The sequence below is a fragment of the Dipodomys ordii genome, unplaced genomic scaffold, assembly GCF_000151885.1.
Source record: "Dipodomys ordii isolate 6190 unplaced genomic scaffold, Dord_2.0 Scaffold16, whole genome shotgun sequence".
In the NCBI taxonomy this organism is placed as follows: Eukaryota; Metazoa; Chordata; class Mammalia; order Rodentia; family Heteromyidae; genus Dipodomys; species Dipodomys ordii.
Genome location: NW_012267232.1, coordinates 4,844,860 through 4,865,524, shown reverse-complemented (window position 1 = coordinate 4,865,524; position 20,665 = coordinate 4,844,860). Strand labels below are relative to the sequence as shown.

General features: G+C 36.2%; 1 protein-coding gene across 2 annotated transcripts in view; it reads left to right on the top strand.

Moving 5' to 3' along the window:
- Positions 1-20,665, top strand: part of Frmd6 (FERM domain containing 6) — an 83,025-nt gene that overhangs the window by 20,623 nt on the left and 41,737 nt on the right. For both annotated transcript variants that reach the window (XM_013012356.1, XM_013012355.1), the window contains exon 2: positions 19,333-19,577. In XM_013012356.1, coding sequence (XP_012867810.1) covers positions 19,479-19,577 — 99 coding nt within the window. In that variant the 5' untranslated portion in view covers positions 19,333-19,478. The remainder of the gene's footprint in view (positions 1-19,332; positions 19,578-20,665) is intronic.

Here is a 20,665-nt window from a genome sequence, read left to right as displayed (position 1 = left end):
GTGAAGGGTAAACAAAGGAGGAGGCTGCAATGCTTGGTAAGAAATGTATGCATTCTCTTGCCCATGTAATTGTAACCCCTCTGTACAGTATATTCACAAATAAAATAAAATTAAAAAAAAAGAATATCTTCTTTTGGTCTCACTATATGAATGTTTATAGAGTCTCATTTCATTTATTAAGTCCAGACTTTTACCAACTATTCATCAGACAAGGCCTCATATCTAAAATACAGTTGGAGCTCAAAAAAATTAATCCCCTCCCCAAATACACCCCCAAAGAAACAACAACCCAATTAATAAGTGGTGAGTTAATGAATTAAAGAGAGACTTCGCAGAAGAAGAAGTAGACACATGAAAAAATATTCAATATCTCTGGCCATAAAAGAAATGAGAATCAAAACAACATTGAGGTTTCACCTCATCCCAGTTAGAATAGCCGTTATCAAGAAAACTAACAGTAACAGATACTGGTGGGGATTTGGCCAAAAGGGAACTCTACTAGGCTGTTGATGGGAATGTAAATTTGTTCAACCACTATGGAAAGTAGTATGGAGGTTCCTCAAAAGACTAAACATAGAACTACCCCATGACCCAGCAAGTCCAGTCCTGGGCAGTTATCCAATAGACCACAGACAAGGCAATACTAAAGCTACCAGCACAACTATGTTCATTGCAGTATTGTTTCCCATAACCAAGATATGGAATCAATTCAGATGCCCCTCAATGGACAAAGGATCAAGAAAAAATATACACACACACACACACACACATGTGTATGTGTGTATATATATATAGATATATATATATATATATATAATGGAATTTTATGTTTTCTTCAGATAGAATGATATTGCACCATTCATAAGGAAATGGAAAACTTGGAAAAAATTGTATTGAGTGAAATAAGCCAGACCCAAAGAAGCATAGCTTGAATGGTTTCCCTCATTTCTAGTAATTAGAATGTGCCTGTAAATCTACAAGTAAATATAATGAATGGTAAAAGACAAAAAATTACCCTTGATTGACTTTTAAAGTCAATTTTAGTCTCAGCCAGATACTAAATGAACTATGATGTTCTTTAGCTCACACAGGTCTTGTCACAGGGAATTTTTGTCTGAGCTACAGAGGAAGATCTTTTCAATAGATTTAACCTGGCACAGAATTCAAAACACTGATTGTGTGTGTGTGTGTGTGTGTGTGTGTGTGTGTCTGTCTGTCTGTCTGTCTGTCTGTCTGTCTCTGTCAGTGTGTCCGTGTTGGTTTGGGAGCTTCAGCTCAGGGCCTGGGCGCTGTCCCTGAGCATTTTTTCTCAAGGCTAGAGTTCTACATAGTGAACTACAGCTCCACTTTCAGCTTTTCGGTGGTTAATTAGAGATAAGAATCTTATGGACTTTGCTACCTGAGTTGGCTTTGAACCACAATCATCAGATCTCAACCTCCTGAGTAGCTAGGATTACAGGCATGAGCCACCAGCACCCAGCTCAAAATATTGTTTTAATACACCAGAAGCCAGTTATGTGCCAGGTTTTGTTACCTGTTTTGTTACCTTGGAAAATCCTTTTATTAGGACTGGTAGAAAAGGGAAGTTAAAAGTATTTTGAAATGATCGATGTTTTACATTTATGGGTTAGTTATACACTAACCCATTTCGTGATCTCTTTAGAACTTTGTAATCTTTTTTTGAGGGGGATGTCCAGTTGTGGGGCCTGAACTCTGGGCCTGGGTGCTGTCCCTCAGCTCTTTAGCTCAAGGCTAGCGCTCTACCACTTGAGCCACAGCGCCACTTCTGGCTTTTTTTTTCTTTTTGCTTAGTGGTGCTGAGGAATCAAACCCAGGGCCTCAGGCATGCAAAGAAATCACTCTACCACTGAGCCACCTTCTCAGCCCCAACTTTGTAATCTTTAAATTAGAAGTAAGAAGGCTGTGAACTAATGCCAGTGTTTTGTGGAACCATTTCTACCATAAACCTTTCTATAGGAAGTGAGTCACTTAAGTTGAGTCACTTATTTGCTTGTAAGCTACTATGAAAACATCTAGAATCTCTTGTCTCATTCCAGTCTCATTTATGTCCCAGGTATTTGCTGAAATTCAGTAATGAACAAAGCATGGGGGAATCCAGAATCTTGAGGGTGTATAGGAAGACAGAAGGATAATAAATAGTTACACAATGTAATAAGTGAAATGCTGCCTATTTAAGGACAGATTTTTTTTTTAAGGACAGATTATGTTGCTCCGTAATTCTTGCTAAGTGATAACTTTTGTAAACATGAAAACTTTTGTGAATCTTTGCTTTTAGGTATATCCTTGAAAATGACAGTCATTTTCCATTATTTCCTACATTTCAGTTATGAGATTAAATTTAATCTTCTGAAGCCATGGATTTAACCAGTTTAGATAATTTTATATTGTCTCACTTTGTTTATACCCAGCTTCACATGTAAAAAAGATTTGAGGTAACATATTATTATTTAACATGTAAGCAACACTAGGGAAGAATGTAGGTTTGTTTTTGTTTTGTTTTTGTCCATTGTGGGGCTTGAACTCTGGGCCTGAGCTCTGTCCCTCAGCTCTTCAGCTCAAGGTTAGCACTCTACCACTTAAGCTACAGTGCCACTTATGGTTTTCTGGTGGTTTATTGGAAATAAGAGTTTCACGGACTTTCTTGCCCAAGCTGGCTTTGAACCGCAATCCTCAGATCTCAGCCTCCTGAGTAGCTAGGATTACAGATGTGAGCCACCAGCGCCTGGCGTAGGTTTGTTTTTCTTTTGTGGCATTGAGGTTTGAACTCAGGGCCTCTTAGCTTGCTAACCATGTGCCCTATGTTGAGTCACCCCCCAGCCCTCTTGATAGTCATTTTCCAGATGAGGTCTTCATTTTCCTAGAGCCAAATTCCAGTAGCTTGGATTATAGCATTAGAGGTAATGTGCATGAAATAAAATCTAGTTTTGGTGAACAGCATTAATGTCAGCAAAGGTAATTTTTGCAACAGCAATATAGATAACTCCCTGTGGCTTTGGAAGTTTAGACCTCTATATATATTCAGTATAGGTAAATTTGCATAATGTTTGAATATGGAACTCTATATTCATGGTTTTATTTCCACAGTCTCCTTAGAACCATATACTTGTGCATACCAAGGGTCCACTTTACCCCCTTGCAAATAGATGTTGATTTATAGGTTATCTAGTGTATGTATTTACAATTGATAAGACTGAAGTGAAGTACTTTCATGCTACCATGCTCCTAATGACTTTATTCCCTGAAGTAGGGAAATTCAGGTATTACTTCCAGATTCTATATATGTATGTAATCTCAGGGAAAGTGTCTTGTTTTCTTACACTTTGGCTGGGAAGGGGGGGATGATTTCTAAATTCTGGGGAGATTCACTTAGAAGATGCTCTTGTAAGATAAACTTTTTTAGAAGGTATTTCAAGATTTAATCTCCAGTTATTGAGACCTGTGTTGAAAGTGAAAAGCCACTAAATAATATACCACTTTTGTAGATCTTGTATCTGAGAAAGAAGAATTTTAGCTCTCCCTAGTAGAACACCTGTTACTAGTACTAATTCTTAATTCATTCTTCCAAATGTGAAGGCTGTGAAAGGAAAATAGACATTCTTCCTTTTATATCCCTCTTCCTCCCTACCCTAGTGTTGGGGATTCAACCTAGGGCTTTAATATGCTAAGCAGTGGCTCTAACACAGTTTTGTCTCCTGCCTAGATACTTTATTCTTCAGTCAAGTTGAGGCTTGTAAGGAACTAACTTGATGTCCACCAAATTTATTCAAAACTCACAATATCTATGACTTTTTAAAACTAAGGTCTGTTAAGAAAGAAATCTGTTCCAACAGGTGACCCTGCACAATACTATGTGATAAAAATGAATTGAGACTTATTAAATGATGAACTTGTTAAATCTTCTCAGGGTCTATTTATCAGGACAATATACATAGGACAACTGGTGGGAGTACATTGAATTTAATGAATTTATTTAAATGAATACATTGCTCTGGAAACCATAAAAAGAAATATATAGTTGAAAGGTCATTGGCAATTGTTGGTACAAGACAGACTTATTAGGAAGAACATAAATGGAGAAATAGGGTTACAATATGCCATTGGAGTTGGGCAGTGGTCCTGACATATGTGAGGTCTGACTTTGATATGTCCAGTTTTCCACAATGAAAGTCCACAGGTCATCTCAGGACTAGATGCTTTTCCATTGTTATTAAAGCCATACAGGGGGAAAACAAAACAAAAATGCTGAGAGGAGATAGGTTGATTTCTGGGTTTTGAGGGCTTTTTTTTTTTTCTTTTTAAACTCTAACCTTCAAGATTGAGGTATGGTTTCATTTTTTTCATGGAAGATTAACCATGTTAGTGTAAGCTAAGGTGTAATTTTGGTTTCCTTCCTCCACACCCTTTAAAAGCTAGACCTTAAGTCTCTCACACAGCATCAGAGGATGATTGCTATAAGAAGGAATGTCTCTCTTGACAGTGGGGGGTGGGGAGCACATCACACAACCAGAAAATCCAATCAACAGGTAGGTCAAATGGAGGTCACTTGACTGAGCTATTCCATGTCTGAATCACCATTGAATTTTGTCAGTTTCACATGGACCAGAAGGTTCAGGGGCTCACTACATGGCTTTATTTCTGTTCCTTTTAGAATCAGTTGATAATGATTGAATTGACTTTTGTCTAACTTATTTCAAAACCTCTCTTGACAAGACTTAACAGAAATAAAACCTGAGAATGGCATATGGGAAGTACATGTTACTTCATAAGTAAGTGCTACTTGAAAATAAAATTCCACTTGGGACCATTTTTTTTTGTTGGTCATGGGGCTTGAACTCAGGGCTCATGATTGATAACAGTATGGAGAAGCAAGAGTGGCTTCTAGTTTGGACTTTGGATTTCTGGTCCTTGACGGCTTTGTTAGGATAGAACATGTTTGATATATAATGGATACAATATGTTTGATACAGAATTGCTACTTGACAATGAATCTATATGAAGTAAATATTTTATGAAGCTATAATAAAGAAATCATACATAAAAATGAATACTTTTGTCATTTATATTTAGTGCTTTTAAAGCTGTAAATCAGAGTTCTGTCTTTGTAAGCATATGTGACAACTTTGTTTCTAACTTGTGTGAAAAAAAAAACCCTCAGGGTGTGTTGAATAAAGACTTTTGTAGCATATAAAACCTTGTTAAAATGTTCTGAGGAATATTTCACTTTGAAATCTGAAGATTGTGCTTTTGATCTTCTTTAACTATGAAGAGTGTCTGGCTTCATGCATCTCACTTTGCACCATTCTCTGTTATATGTGTGTCTGTGTGTGTAAAAGAGAAAGAAAGAGAAAATGGGAAGAGAAAAAGTGACAAACAAGCACCATCCTGTAGCAAATGCTGCTCATTGTCTCCAGGCAACAGTGTAGTCTCCACTCCATAACTTATGTGTGTAAGAGCAAGAGCTAGATTGCTGACATCTCAAAATATTTTTGTAGGTTCTTAATTTTTTTCATATGTAATTCTGTAACTATCAGTGTAAGCTTTATTAGCATTTGGATTTGCTTGACTAAGTTCAGTCTTTTTTAATATTTCTTTTCTTTTTTAAAATATTTCTTAACTTTCCATTTAAATATATTAATCATGAACTTTCTGGATACTGTAAAGTAAATGGTTTCCTACCCATTTGTGTTTTATGTAGAACTAATAGAAGAAAAATTCTGTAAGGAAAAAGCACTTCTGGGGCTCCAAAATGACAGATCATCATAGCCAGGTCATTTTCTGTAGGTTTTTTTTTTAATCCATAAAATTTAAGGACTGTGAAACTGATGAAGTTTTCTTTTTTTTTATTTTGAAAATACTGTACAGAGGGATTACAATTACATGGGCAAGAAAATGAGTACATTTCTTATCAAGCATTGTAGCCTCTTCCTTTGTTTTCCCTTCCCATCCCTTCCCATTGAAACTGGTGAAGTTTTCATTTGACTATATGCACTTCATTACAATGTTTAGTTAGTAGAAGGTAGAATCTCAGAAATTAATGTCACTAAATTTTCTTCTACAAGAATTTAGTAACAATACTAAAAGCTATAAGGTCTTTTTCATTTCAAAGCCATAAAAACAATGGTACATATAGTAGGTAAAATAACATTTTGTAACAATAACATTATAAAATGTTATAATAACAGCATTTGCTCTAGGATATTGTAGTTAAACTCTTCATAAAATCCTCAGTGGACTCACCTTATGATAGGAAATATAGCAGGCATTTTGAAGGCAGTTTTATAACATGTTTATGAAACTTTTATACTAATTTACGTACTGAATTATACATCTTTTAAAAATGTTTCCAATATAAATACTTATGCTATATTTTACTTTCTAAAATTTTCAAATACACACATAGAATGTGTTTATAATACTCTGGATGCATTTTAAATAGTAATAGTAACAAGACACTATTGTATTGATTACTGAGCTTAAGAAAGCTTCTCTAGAACCTTTGAAGCTCTTCACTCCTTTTTGAATACCCATAATCCAGGCCTTGACCCAGCACCACAATTAGAATTTTGAGATTGATCCTTCTTCGCTTTTCTTTATTGTCTTATCATATATGTGCATTCCTACATGAATATTCTTTTTATTTTGAATTTTCTATATATAGAAATACAACCACTTATGTATTATATAATCACTGTTACATGCATTTTTGTTCAGCATTGTTTTTAGGATTTATTCTTGTTAATGTAGCTATAGTTCTTTAATTTTCTCTAACAAATTCTTTTCATGTATAATATCTTATTTATCCTTTCATTAATGGATTTTTATGTTTGTAACCTATATGTACTATTGTTGCTGCTAAGAGATATTTAATAAAGTGGAAAATTGCATGCAGTGTTCTAAGAAAGCTAATAACTTCCCAAATGCTTTAGTATTACACTGTCTTTGGGAAAAAAAATTCGGAGAAAAATAATGTTAAGATTCCATATACTGCTCTCAAATAATGAGAATTTCATAGAAAAATCACTATTTTGAAAACTGATTCCTGTGTCAGAATATTGAGTGCAGGTCCCATGATGAAAGAATCAAAGATTTCATTGTGGAAATTAGAAGCAGATGCTTCTAAGTCAGAGGATTTTCCCTGAGAACAGCACTTTGTGTTGGCAGTGTCATGCTAGAAATTTATCTTGGTTGAAAGGAATTTTTGTGCCTGGTTGCTAAACCCAATATGACTTTTGAATACAGATGGCTGTGAAAAGAAAGTTTCTCTAATTTAAAATTCATGAAATTTTTTTCCTTGCCTTTCTCCTTGTTAGTATTGCATGTCTAGTATCTTTTCTCATTTCTCAGTTCCCAGGAATACCCATGTTTTGTTTTGCTGTCCATGTACTTCAGGGAAAGTCGATCCCACCTCTAGATCTAGAATTGGGGTTATTTCTGCCCAGGGATGTGACTGAAGACATTGAATCAGAATGAGCATCAATGTTCTTGCATCCTGATTGGTTTGGCCTCTCCAAGAGATACTAACTAGCCTTCAGATGGAGCTGATTTCAAGGTACCAGGAAGAAGCTAAATCCTGGATGATATTGTAAGCTGCCATAGCAAGCCACCCATGAGCCCAGCCATCCTACTTCTAGGCTCCAAATTAATTTAGCTTCATAATTTCCACTTACATCATGTAACTTGTCTTTGTTTAACTGCTAATAGTTAACACATGGTGCTTACCTTTATGCTTAACAATACCTTGTAGAAGACATACTGTTATTATTTTTACAAATATGAAAGCAGAGCAAGAGAGGTAAATAGATTTGTAAGGTCCTATACTAGTTGTCCAGGGTTAGTAAATTGTGGATTAGTTAGTTAATATTTGGATAAGAGTCAGAGCCAGGCAATTTGGCTTCAGAAGCAAGTTTGAGTTAGATATTCATAGTACTTGCAACTTAGTGTATCCCAACTAATAGGTCTTCTTATATGTCCACTTTCACATGAGTTGGCTCAAGCTAACACGCATGGAGACTTGTCAGAAATAATTTTGTTGATGGTGTTGGAAGCTACTCTTTCATTGTTTGTCGACTAAGTCTGGAGAGAAGGAAAAAAAAACAAAAACATACCCCTATTCCCCTAGAACAAACTTGAAGAAAATACTCACAAAAGATGCGATCAAAGCTGACTTTCATTGGTGGGGGTGGGGGGTGATGTAATAAAGAACCCAATTTCATTCTTGTTAGGGAATTTACTTACAGTTTGGGTAAATAAGACTACACAATTTATTCAGCTTGAGGGCCTATGACCCCAGGCATTGTAAAGATATGGACAGAACCAGTCACTGAGGAGATTTGGTGTCTTAATTTTTCAGAGAGCAAGATGTTTTGTTTTCCTGTAAGTGGGTAGTGGATGCTACAGTAGGCAAGAAAGGATATTCTAGACAGAAGGAAACTGGTTAAAAGCTTGAGTACAGGAGCAAGATTTGAGAAAACCACAAAAAGATGAGTTTTACTAATTTAAAACATGATTTTGAAAGATGGTCACACTTGGTATGTGGGGGACTAGTGGTGAAAAGATTATAGTGCCTTGACATTTAGGTGTTTTCTTGTAGAGAAAGAAATGTGGCAGGGTGTGAAACCCATGATCAGATATGCAGTTTAATAGCATCACTCTGTTAGCATATGAGGGATGGACTGAAAGAATTAGACAGATCAACATCAAATACAGTGTTGGTATAATTTTTGGAGGGGAAGGGCAAAAACAAATCATTTAACTAGGGATATAGGTGGACCCATTGCAACAATGAGATGTACAAGTCGTTATGTCGAAAAATGAACTTTACAACTTTGGTGGGGGGGAGGATCGGGTAGGTGATATGAGGGAGTATGGGAAGGGATGGGAAGGGGAAACAAAGAGGAGGCAACAATGCTTGATAAGAAATGTGCTCGTTATCTTGACCATGTAATTGTAACTCCTCTGTACAGTATTCTCGCAATAAAAAAAGATGGGGGAAATCATCACATAAATAGTGATATGATAAAGTTTGAGAAACTGAATTAATATCAGCAAAAGTAAAATGATTTTGGTACCTTTAAAAAAAGAATTAGATAAATCACAGAATAATTTAAAAATCAAAGCAAAACCATTTGAGAACACAGCCAAATGTGTAGAGAGAAGAAAGTCATTAAAAAGGTAGCCTAAGGGCTGGGAAGGTGGCTTAGCAGCAGAGTGCTTGCCTTACATGCGTGAGGCCCTGGGTTCGATTCTTCAGCACCACATAAGCAGAAAAAGTGGAAGTGGTGCTGTGGCCCAAGTGGTAGAGCACTAGCCTTGAGCTGAAGAGCTGAGGGACAGAGCCTAGGCCCAGATTTCAGGCCCCTCGACCGACCAAAGAAAAAAAGGGTAGACTAGACAGAAGAGAGATGAGATTTTTTTTTCTTACACTTAAATACTTTTCAGCTACTAAAGATCCTTTTCCCCCAGCTTCTTCAGTCTTTGTGTTCAGAAAGATTGCCTGTCAAAACAAGATTAGGCATTTGCTTACTTGCTTGCTTTCTCCCCTACCCACCCCTTTTTTTTTTTAGCTCTGGCATGCCAAATTAAATGCGCTATCAAAATAAGCACTAAAAATATATGAATGTTATTTAAATGAGTGATGTCCTGGGTAAATATACTATTTCTATTTGGCTTTTTGAAATGTTGAAAGATTCCTATGGCTTCTTTTATGGACTTCAGGATGGAAACCTTGTACTAGCTGATTAACAGAATTATGCTTATTACTCTTCAGTTTAAAGAGTCAGCCAGAATCATGACTTGGAGAAACATATTCTGTTTGTTGGGGGCAAGTATTGGGATTTGAACTTAGGCATAGCACTTGCTCCATAGGTGCTCTACCATTTGAAACATGCCTCCAGCTGCAGATCATTTTTCCCCCTCCCTCCCTCCCTCCCTCCCTCCCTCCCTCTATCCATCTTCAAAGGGAGTTTCAATCTAACATGTCCATTTATGTGTACAGTGCATCATCATCAGTCATCTCTTCCATCATTCCCCACTCATCACCCATCCCTTCCCCCACCAGTTTTATTTTCACATACATACATTGAGTACCATGACTATTCATCCATCTTTCCTCTTCCTATTCCCACCCCTTCTCAATCCCCTCACTCTCCCACCCCCTCCCAGTCAATATATATTTTTAATATTTGTATAAGAAAAGTGATTTTGTTTCTCAAGTACTGGTATCATTGCCTTTTGCTCTGCCTCTGTCATCAAGTAAGTAAAGTGGCTATGCTTTCTAGCAAGAAATAATGAAAAGAAGAATAAACCTTAAGAGCAGAAATCAGAAGAGCACAGGGTGTAAAACCATTGCCAAAGCTAGCAAAGGTGATTAAGTTAACATAAGACTTTGAAGTATATGACATTGTGTTATGGCACAGTACTGTGTGATATCCTGACGAATCTCCTCAACAGCCTTTCTAGGAACTGAGGAAAGTTCTTAAGCTGAAGGAGAACACTCTAATGTGGACATCTTAGATTGAAACACACTTTGAAGATGGATGGAAGGAATGGAGGAGGGAAGGAAGGAAGGAAGGAAAAAAAGAAGAAAGGAAGGAAAAAAGGAAAAAATGTTCCTGCAGCTGGAGACACGGTTCAAAATGGTTGAGCCTATCCAGTCTTTAGCTTTGCACATAGGAGCAAGACCAGTGACCTTTTGATGGATACAGACAGACCTTTTTTCTGTTTCTCTACCACAGCCTTAATCTGTAAGACTTCTCATTCTTACTGCAATTCTTTCTTCTCCCTGCAATGTAAAGATGTTTTTTTTCCTACATCATTTAGCCTTATGAAATGTAATTATATAATTTCTTCTTGTTTTTATTGTGTTAACTTCTGATTCATACAATAGATTATCAACACTCCAAGGGCCAAAATTCAGAAATGGTGTTAGAATCTAATCTGAAAATCATTATCTTAATTGCTTTGACACTTAATACTTCTTGAACACCAATTTGATACTTGAAGATGTTTTTGTTTAGGAGTTTGGATTTTGGTTTTTCAGATTATAGGTTCGGCCACATCTATGTAGATATTTTTAAAACCAAAAAACCTTGAAACTAAAAGTACTTCTGGTTCCAAGCATTTTAAAAGATCCTCAGTGTGGATACTCAAATGCTAGTTAACTTGTGCTTATTCATTGACTGAAGAGAGTATTAAAGATCCTCTTTATTTTGGTCTTTAAATCATTGATTTAGGTGATTTCTTTATTCCTGAAAGTTCTGTTATAAGGTAATTTTTAGTTATCATAGATATTTGTGATTTGAAGGCAAAGTGTTGAATAAATATTATTTTTACATTATATATAATGCATGACACTTGGATAATACGATCCTATTGTTAGATTTTTAGTTTTTTTTCTAGTTTTTGCTTTAACATTTCAGTGAACACTTTTATTTAGAAATATAAGGATCTTTAGCTGGATTATTTCCCCTTATATGTTCCCTAGAGTTGGGATTATTGAGCCAAAAGGTATGAAAATCTTCATGAATGGACTATGACAAAGCCATATTGGGTTGAGTTAGAATACTAACCGCAAACTGTGTGTGAATTTCACTTATCTTTTCTCCTTTTTTTCTATTTTTTTCCCTTTTCTATTGCTAGTTTTATTCATTAGAGTATTACTTGGCAGCAGTTCAGGTCAGCTGTAATTGGAAAGCCCTCTTTTTATCTCTAACCCCAAGGTGTAGCAATCCTTACTGGCTAAGTACAAAAGTGAATTAATCAATAGACATGGCAGTACATATCTATCATCTTAGCACATGGAAGGCTGAGGCAGGAGGATCATAAGTTTGAGATCAGGCCAGGCTGTATAGCAAAGACCCTCTCCCCCAAAAAGGTGAAATAATCTGTTAATTAATGGAAAACACTATTTTAGATCTCAAGATAGGATTAATGATACCATGATGACTACTGCATATCATCAAAAAAGCAGTGCTCCCACTTGGTTTTATCAAGTGAAGCCAGTTATACAGTTGGTGGTAAATAGTGCGTGCTACGTGTCAATCAATGTTTGCTCATTGCTTCATAATGAGTAACGTACTTTATTATCTTCACAACAATCTCAAGTCAAAGGTGAGAGAAATGGACACAATAAGTAGAGTCTTCTCAAGGAGAGGGGGGTATATCCAGGTGTGGTAGGTGTCTGAGCTGACTTTCAAATCTAAGCAGCCCAACTCCACAGTCTTAAGTTGTTAAGTAGCATATTGCACTTTTTACTTCTGTATTTCCTTTTCCAAACTTAACCTTTGAATATATAACTAGCCAACATTGCATGCAATATGCAAAGACCCTTATAATGCAATACTGTTACAGTTGGATTACAGTCTCTATTAGGTTGCATTTAATACTTAGCTTAATGGTATTCCCCTCACCCAATTTATAAAAGAAGCTTAAAGTTAATGTTATTCTTACCAAATTGCTGTGGTTATGCTGTTAGCTATTCAGTATCCAAAGTATGAATTACTTATTCTGTGTAGTTACTATATGTGCAGAAAAACCATTTTACAGCTACTACAGCTTATTACAAATGGACAATACAACAAAGACACATTCAGCATGACTATGGAAAAACACCTTGTGATCTTTAATTATACAGGATTATTCACCGACACATTAATATTCAAAATGATGAAACATTCCTTTGGTGTTGAAATGAGTTATGAATTAATTGTCCAGTATGCTTTGTTTACCTTAAACAAATTTATGCATTATTCTCATAAATTACTTGTACCTAGTGCTCTTAAAAACATGGTTAGGGGCTGGGAAGGTGGCTCAATGGTAGAGCGCTTGCCTTGCAGGCAGGAGGCCCTGGGTTCGATTCCTCAGCACCACATAAGCAAAAAGAAAAAAGCCGGAAATGGCGCTGTGGCTCAAGTGGTAGAGCTCTAGCCTTGAACTGAAGAGCTGAGGGACAGCGCCCAGGCCCAGAGTTCAGGCCCCACGACCGGATCCTCCCCACCCCCCCCCACCAAAAACAAAACAACAACAAAAAAACATGGTTAGTATCTGACTAGTAACCAGCCTCCTCCTCAGGTTGTTACTCAGACATTTTTTCCCCCTACCTCTTGGGTCTTCTTTATGTGTAGAGAAATTTGAAAACAAAGCAACTTTTTTCAAATAAAGTAAACATCAACATTGGTGTATAGTTAATGATCATATCATTTGGTGAATGAATGAATATATCAAGCAATCATCAGATTTTTGTTATATGGACTATATTATAGAGGATATATTCAGTAGAAATGCTAGAATTTAAGAAAAGACTATAGTCTTACGATATGGGAATTCAATGGATGATTTCTGCTCTCAGATGCAGCAGCTCAAATGATGTAATCGGTAGGCTTTCTGAACTTTTCTTCTTCTTTGATGTTAGCCTTCTCAGGAAAGTTCTTGCAATAGCCTAGGTGTCAAAGGTGATTCCCAGTAGCTCTAGGCTTATATGTTTGCTTATAAAGGGCAATCCAAAGAGAAAACATTTGTAAAACATTTCACAGAGGACTTCTGTACTTAGGTTATATGCTCACCTAAGTAGGTCAGAGCTGTGGTTGGAGAATGAGGTGCTGTGTTTGGCCAGCACTTGGTCATCTGTAGCCTCTGTGATAGAATTGATAACCCCAACAAGTCATTCTTAATTGGTATTCTGTCCTTAAAACACTTAAGGATCAATGATACAGAAAATAATCTTAGTCCTTCCACAATGTTTTATTTATCTACCAGGACAAACTTGGAAAGTGAGAAAAAGTCAGCAAAAAAAAAAAAAAACACACAAAAACTCTTTCCAGAGGATTTGACTCCACAAGGTTAATAGATGTCAGTTATTTATTTTTTTTTTTGCTATGGTAAAAAGTCATTGCAAAAGCAGATCATGAAACAGAAACTATTCAAGTTACTTATTCCTCAAATTAAGTACTGTAATTTTATGCTTTCTAAATGACTCTTATAAGCAATTGACCCTTTCTTTAAAAAAAAATAGAAAAAAATCCTTGGAATACAAAATTCAGAGCATTCTGGGCACTGGTGGCTCATGCCTATAATCTTAGGTACTCAGGAGACTGACATCTGAGAATTGTGGTTTGAAGCCAGCTCGGGCAAGAAAGTCTGTGAGACTCTTACCTCCAGTTAAGCACCAAAAAAGCCAGAAGTGGAACTGTGGTTCAAGTGGCAGAGTTCTAGCCTTGAGCACAAAAGGTCAGGGACAGTGCCCAATCCCTGAGTTTCGAACCCCAGAACTGGCACACACACACACACAAATGTACAATACAGAGCATAAGAAAGTGACAATTGAAAACCATGTGTCCATTGTTTCCAAGTCACTTTTTATCCTTTCAGGTACTAGTATCAAAATAAAAGATCCTCTAGGAACAAGTATCTAGTAATAATGGAAAGGTACTTCTGTGGGCAGCTTGGGAATAAACTGCACTTAGACAGTTAAGTTTTAAGAAAGCTAAATATCAACGGAGAGGACCATGGACCAGTGAATGTGATTGAAGTACTTAAATGCATATATGAAAATAGAATAATGAAACCCATTAAAATTAAAGAAAAGAGGATAAGAAGTAATAGAAGGGGTTAATTTGATCAAATGCACACATATACATTGCATGCATGTATGGAAATTAGAATAAAATCTCTTATACAATATGTGCTAATAAAAGAAGCTTTTTCAAAGCCATGGACCATGTACATTCGAAATTGTGCAATATTAAGATAAGAGTACTCTAAGATATAAGTAAAGGAGACAAGCAAAAAAAATAGCACTCAAACTCCTGAGCTAATCATTGGTGCGGAGTGTTGGAGGTAACTGCACAAGTAGTTTAATCTGTGAGGCAAAACTTTTGAGTATGAGCTAGTCATGAGGCTGTCCCAGATATAAGGAGAGGGGAAGTAGTTCCCACTTACCATTGCGAAGTGTGGCAAAGAATTTGTGGTTTTCTTTAACATACCACCAGTCCTTAACAGTACCTAAGCATTCCAAATGTGTAGTGAATGTTAACTATCATTAGTACTATTATTTTACCTTTTCTGTACAGTAAGTGAACCTTGGTAATTACTATTCTCTCTGCCTGGAAAACCCCTTCCTGAGATGGATGGACAGGGAATGAATGAATGAATGAACAGAAGGAAGGAAATAGCATACCTGAATAGATTCAATTGTCTGCTCAAAGATGGACCCATGAGAAGTACTTCTCACTATCTTATATGATAAAGCATCCACATCCCACAACTCAGTCTCCATCAACTCTCTCATCCAGTCTGGATTTGCTTTTCTTTGTAGAAGAAATACAGTTTTTATATCATTATCTTCTTGCATGTTTATTGTGTGTGTCTATCCCAGCAGGGTGTTTTTGTAGGATTATTCATTTAGCATTTACAACACTTGACACATAGTAAGTATTTAATGTATGCATTTTGTACTATTCGATAAATAAATAACAAAAAATGGAGCTCATTTTACTACAGGCACTTTGATACTCCATTTAAGGGAGAATGGCATACATTAAAGACAGTACATTGCTTAATCCAAACGATCATTACCACAATATTACAGCACAGTGTTCATATACTTAAAGCTGTTATCCATGGTGGCTTCCCTTGAGGTGGACATGGAATTGCCCATCAGAATGTGCACTCTTAGGAGTCAGGAACAATACTGAAGTTTCTTAGCAGCCTTGAGTCCTTAACTAGACTATTAGCCTCATGAGTGTAAGGGGAATATCCTCCAGTGCTAATTTCTACAATTCAAATTGATAGACATTTAGTTTAAGCCTTTTCCCCAGGACTGCCCAATTGAAGATTAAATTTTATACTGGTGCATATTAGAGATAGGGTGATTTTGCTATTTCTGTGGAACATTTTAATCAGCTTTAATGCTATCCTGAGTAAAGTAAAAAAAATCCTATCTCTCCTTTAAGACTTTTCTAGTTTGTCCTTCTCAGAGTAGAAAATGCAGCCATGAAGCAGTACTGCTTCTTCCAAACTCAGCTTTTATTAAATGTGCTTTAAATTATCTGGTCTTCTTTTCTATTACGTATTTGAACCATAAAATAAAAGATTGTACCCAAATGAAATTTTCAGGTAATTTTAATGAAGCTCTGGAAACATCCCAAACCTCAGAAGATAGTTTTCCTATATTACCTGTCAAATTCTCAAAGTAGGTCAGTAGAAATAACCAGATTTAAATGGTTTAATTAGAAATAGAAAATTATAGGAGTTAGAAGTATAAATTTAAATAAGAAGAAGTACACTGGGATTTATATCATCTAAGGGTTCAGTTATAAATATTTCACATTTAATCATAACTTACAATTTATTCTTGAAAACATTTTTAATAAGAGTCATAAGTGTTGGAATATACCAGTACATGGGGGAAAATATTACTGTAGAATATTACACTGGAGAAAGAAATCTTTTAGAACTATATTTATCATTCCTAAGGTATTAGTCTATAGGTTAATAGATATGCCTTGGCAAAAATAAGTATTGTATGTATGTTCAAATAAGTTTGAAAAATATTAACTTAAACCTAAGAAAATGTCTACAAGACTTACAGCCTTAAGTCCTTTCTGAATTTTTAAGAGAGATCCCAAATGGGGGGAAGGCAATCCTTGGCAAAGTTATTTATTCCTAGACCACCTTTTTTTTTTAAAGGTAGACAAAGTTTATTTGAAAGTGAAAGGAAAGCTGTGAAAGAAAATAGCCAGACTCTATCCAGAAAGGGGTTTCAAACAGGCACCCAATGGGGTCCTCTCAGAGAGCAGTTTTCATAGTATGAGGCTTCGCCCATATCTCCTCTATTGGGCTTTGCACTCATTGCATGATGGCTCATGGTTGATTGAGCATTTGAGGCATTATGTGAAGAAGCTTTTGTGCAGGAACTCAAAAGTATTATTTAAAAAAGATGCATTATTAAAAAGATGCCCAAGGCCCTTTGGGAATAAGAAGTGCCATGATGGAACACATGTTATCTACCCCTTACTATGTCTGCCATGTTTTTTCCCTATCTACCTAATAGATGCTTCCCCTTTCTCTCTTAATTCTTCTGTTTTGGATGGAAACCCTTAACAATCATTTGTAGCTTGATGGACTCCAATCTAGAACAAAAACTTCACAAGCAGGCTAAGAGTACGGGGGCCAACTCTTTTTAAGGAAAATGTTTTGGATATACATATTTGACTTGTCTTAGGACTCCTATTTTTGAAATGTTGAAAACATTTTCTTTCAGTTATAGTGTTGATTTGTATTGTTCACTTAGTTGCTTATTCCCAATTCTTTGTTGTCATTGTTTAATTGTGCAGGGTCCTGTCTTGAAATCAGGATCTAGGCTCTGTCCTTGAGGTTTTTTGCTAAAAGCTAGTGCTCTACCACTTGAGGCACAGTTCATTAGACGAAGAGTTTCATGAACTTTCCTGCTTAGGCTGGCTTTGAACCACAGTCCTCAGATCTCAGCCACCTGAAGTAGCTAGGATTACAGGCATGGGCCACCAGCACCCAATTTTTATCCCAAATTCCCTATCTCTAATATGGTTTCCTAACATATATCCTACATATGTTCAGGTATAACATCTATCTGGTACTCAGTGTGAGTATACATAGTACTCAGGATTCAGCACTTATGACAATCACACAAGTGCTTTTGGTGCAACCAAGTTTGCTTCAACTGATACTTTAGAAATGTAAAAGCATGTATTTTCTAGTTGAATGAATAGATTTGGAATACAGTTACTTGTGGAATACATAGTTGGCCATCTACTTTAGAGAGAACTTTAGCATTGCCCTTCAGTGACTACCTGGGGTGATATGTAACCCATGGGAAGCAGCTGCTGTCATCCTTTGGGAAAAGCAGAACTTTTGATTGGACTGTTGTTGCCTTCCTCTTACATAAGGAAATAACATATGTAAGATTACCATCTCTATTTAGTTTTCAGTAATTCTCTTGTTGATGGTACTTTATTTACAAATTAAAAAGAAACACTAGATTATATTTAACTCACGGGCATGTAAAGAATTATTTTCTCCCATTCTGCTGCAAAAATGAACATAGTAGTTTAAAGAGCAAATAGGTCCATCTCTCTTGTTTGTGGGATTTGTTTTAGGGGCTTTTGGTACCAACTCCAGGGCTTGAACTCAGGGTCAGGTGCTGTCCCTGAGCTTTTGTGCTCAAGCTAGCACTCTCTATCACTTGAGCCATAGCTTCTGGCTAAGGTTCTTAATTGTAGATAAGTGTCTCATGGACTCCTGCCTGGTCTGGCTTCAAAATGTGATCCTCAATTCTCAGCCTCCTGAGGTTTAAAGGCTGAGCCACTGGTGCCCAGCAAAAGCAGGAAAACATTTTGCCACTATTTCAAAATTGTCCTACAAGGTCACACCAGTACACTGCGACATAAAACAGAAATGTAAGGTAATGGTTAATGGAGGAGAATGATGGAAGGGGTGATATTAATCAGGAAGCACTGTACTCATAACCTGACTTACAGAATTGTAAACTCTTTGTACAACTACTTAATAAAAAATTTAAAATAATGATTGTTGAAATTTGGAAGCAAAATAAAATTGATGCTTAATAAATTTATTACATATGAGAGATATTTAAAATCCTTAGTTCTTAGATATATTAACATGGTGTGATTTATGTATACACACACAATTCCTACTTCTTTGTATCAATTAGATGAATATTTGGTGAGACAATCCGTACAATTACTTTTTCATATTAGAGTAAGACTCAGGAGAATGGATCTTCATAAAAACTAAGTTGAAAGTTTTAAGGAGGGTTTAATAACCATAGCATATATCATAGAAAAAATGGCTACTGCAAATCCTACAGATACTCCTGATGCTCTTGATATTGATTACTGGCTTCCTTTGGCAGAGCCCACTGGTGAAGTAAACAAAGTGAAAGCCAGACCACAGTGGTTGAAAAAATGAATGAAAGTTTGGTAGTAATGGAAGAAAGAGAATTTTGGTTTTTTGATTTGCTGCTATTATTTTCATTTTTTTTCAAAATCCTTAGTAGTTAGAAATTTCTCAAAGGCTACACAACAGCGTCTTGAATACATTGTCTTTAAGTGTAATTCATGACTGAATGAAGTTCTAGCAACAGATGTTAGCGGGCAAATTGCAGAATACATTTCAGTGAATTCTCATGTGCTGAATTAAGCAGTCTTGGCTGGAGACCTGCTGTCCCTGTGCCTACAAGAGCAGTTGTGCACTGCTCATCTCCCTGTCTCCACCCTTACTGCTCTGTTTTCACAAGACTCGCTTTGGGTTTTCTTACAGCTATGAAAGCTACATAGTGGAAAGCCATGATGCTTCTTTTGTCCGGGATGTGATAAGGATGAAAGTTTGACTTTGGAGTGCCAGGAACCTGAGCACTTGCTGAGGACACAGAGCCCAGCCCTGACCATTGGAGAGTCTACAACACAATGAACAAATTGAACTTTCATAACAACAGAGTCATGCAAGACCGCCGGAGTGTGTGTATTTTCCTTCCCAATGATGAATCTCTGAACATCATCATAAATGTGAGTATATCCATTTTAGAAATGTTTAAATATCATCTTCTCCCACTAATGACCACATTCAAGTTACACCTTGGTTCACCATAACTGGGCTAGCTTTGAACCGCAGTCCTTTGATCCCACCATCTAAGTAGTTATGATTACAGGTATGAGTGACTGGTGTCAGTGTATAAAAGTGAAATCATTACATAATGAAACCAGTGATAATGTGGCAGGACGAGGGTGTTAAAACGTGGTTTACATAGGCATAAACTTAACATTGCGTCTTAATTGAAGTTGCCTTCAACATCCTTTTACCTGAGGTAAAATTAGAGAATTTTACCATAAAACTGATGGTAGGTTTATAAGTCATTTAATTCACAAAGTTAACCTGAACATTGAGAACTAACATACTATTTTCTTTAGCTTCAAAATATTAAGTTATAATTTGCATATTAAGACAGACATTATGTGCAGCTCAATAGTATATACACCATTGTAACTATCACTAATCTTGAAAAACAACTTTCCAGAAAGACCTTTGAATGGTCCTTTCTAATCAATAACCTTTACCCAAAGGGCAACCACTATGCTGACCTCTATCAGCAGAGTAGTTTTACTTGCTTCTGGTCTCCGTGCAGCTGAAACTGTGATAATGTACTTCTTTGTGTCTGGCTTCTTTCATTCAGCATTTGACATATGTCAGGTAAAATACCTAACAGTAATTCTTTTTGTTGCTGTATAATATTCCACTTTGTGATCATGCCTGGTTTATTTACACATCTTCTGTTGATGGATATTGAGTCATTTTAAATTTGTGCTGTAATTAATAAAACTGCTATGAACATGTTGTCTACGCATGTGAACATAAGTGGATATGTGAATCATAGGGTAAATCAGTGTGTACACAGACACATTTGGTAGAGATTGCAAACCGCTTTACAATTATTGGTATCACACTTCGCATTTTCCAGCCCCTCTTCCTTTTATCACTTTTCATATTCTTTCTTTCACTTAATTGTATTCTGATGCAATTAGGGAAAAGACTGCCTTAGTGTAATGCTCTGGATTTTTCCCATATGACAATATATTTTAATACAATTGAAGTAATA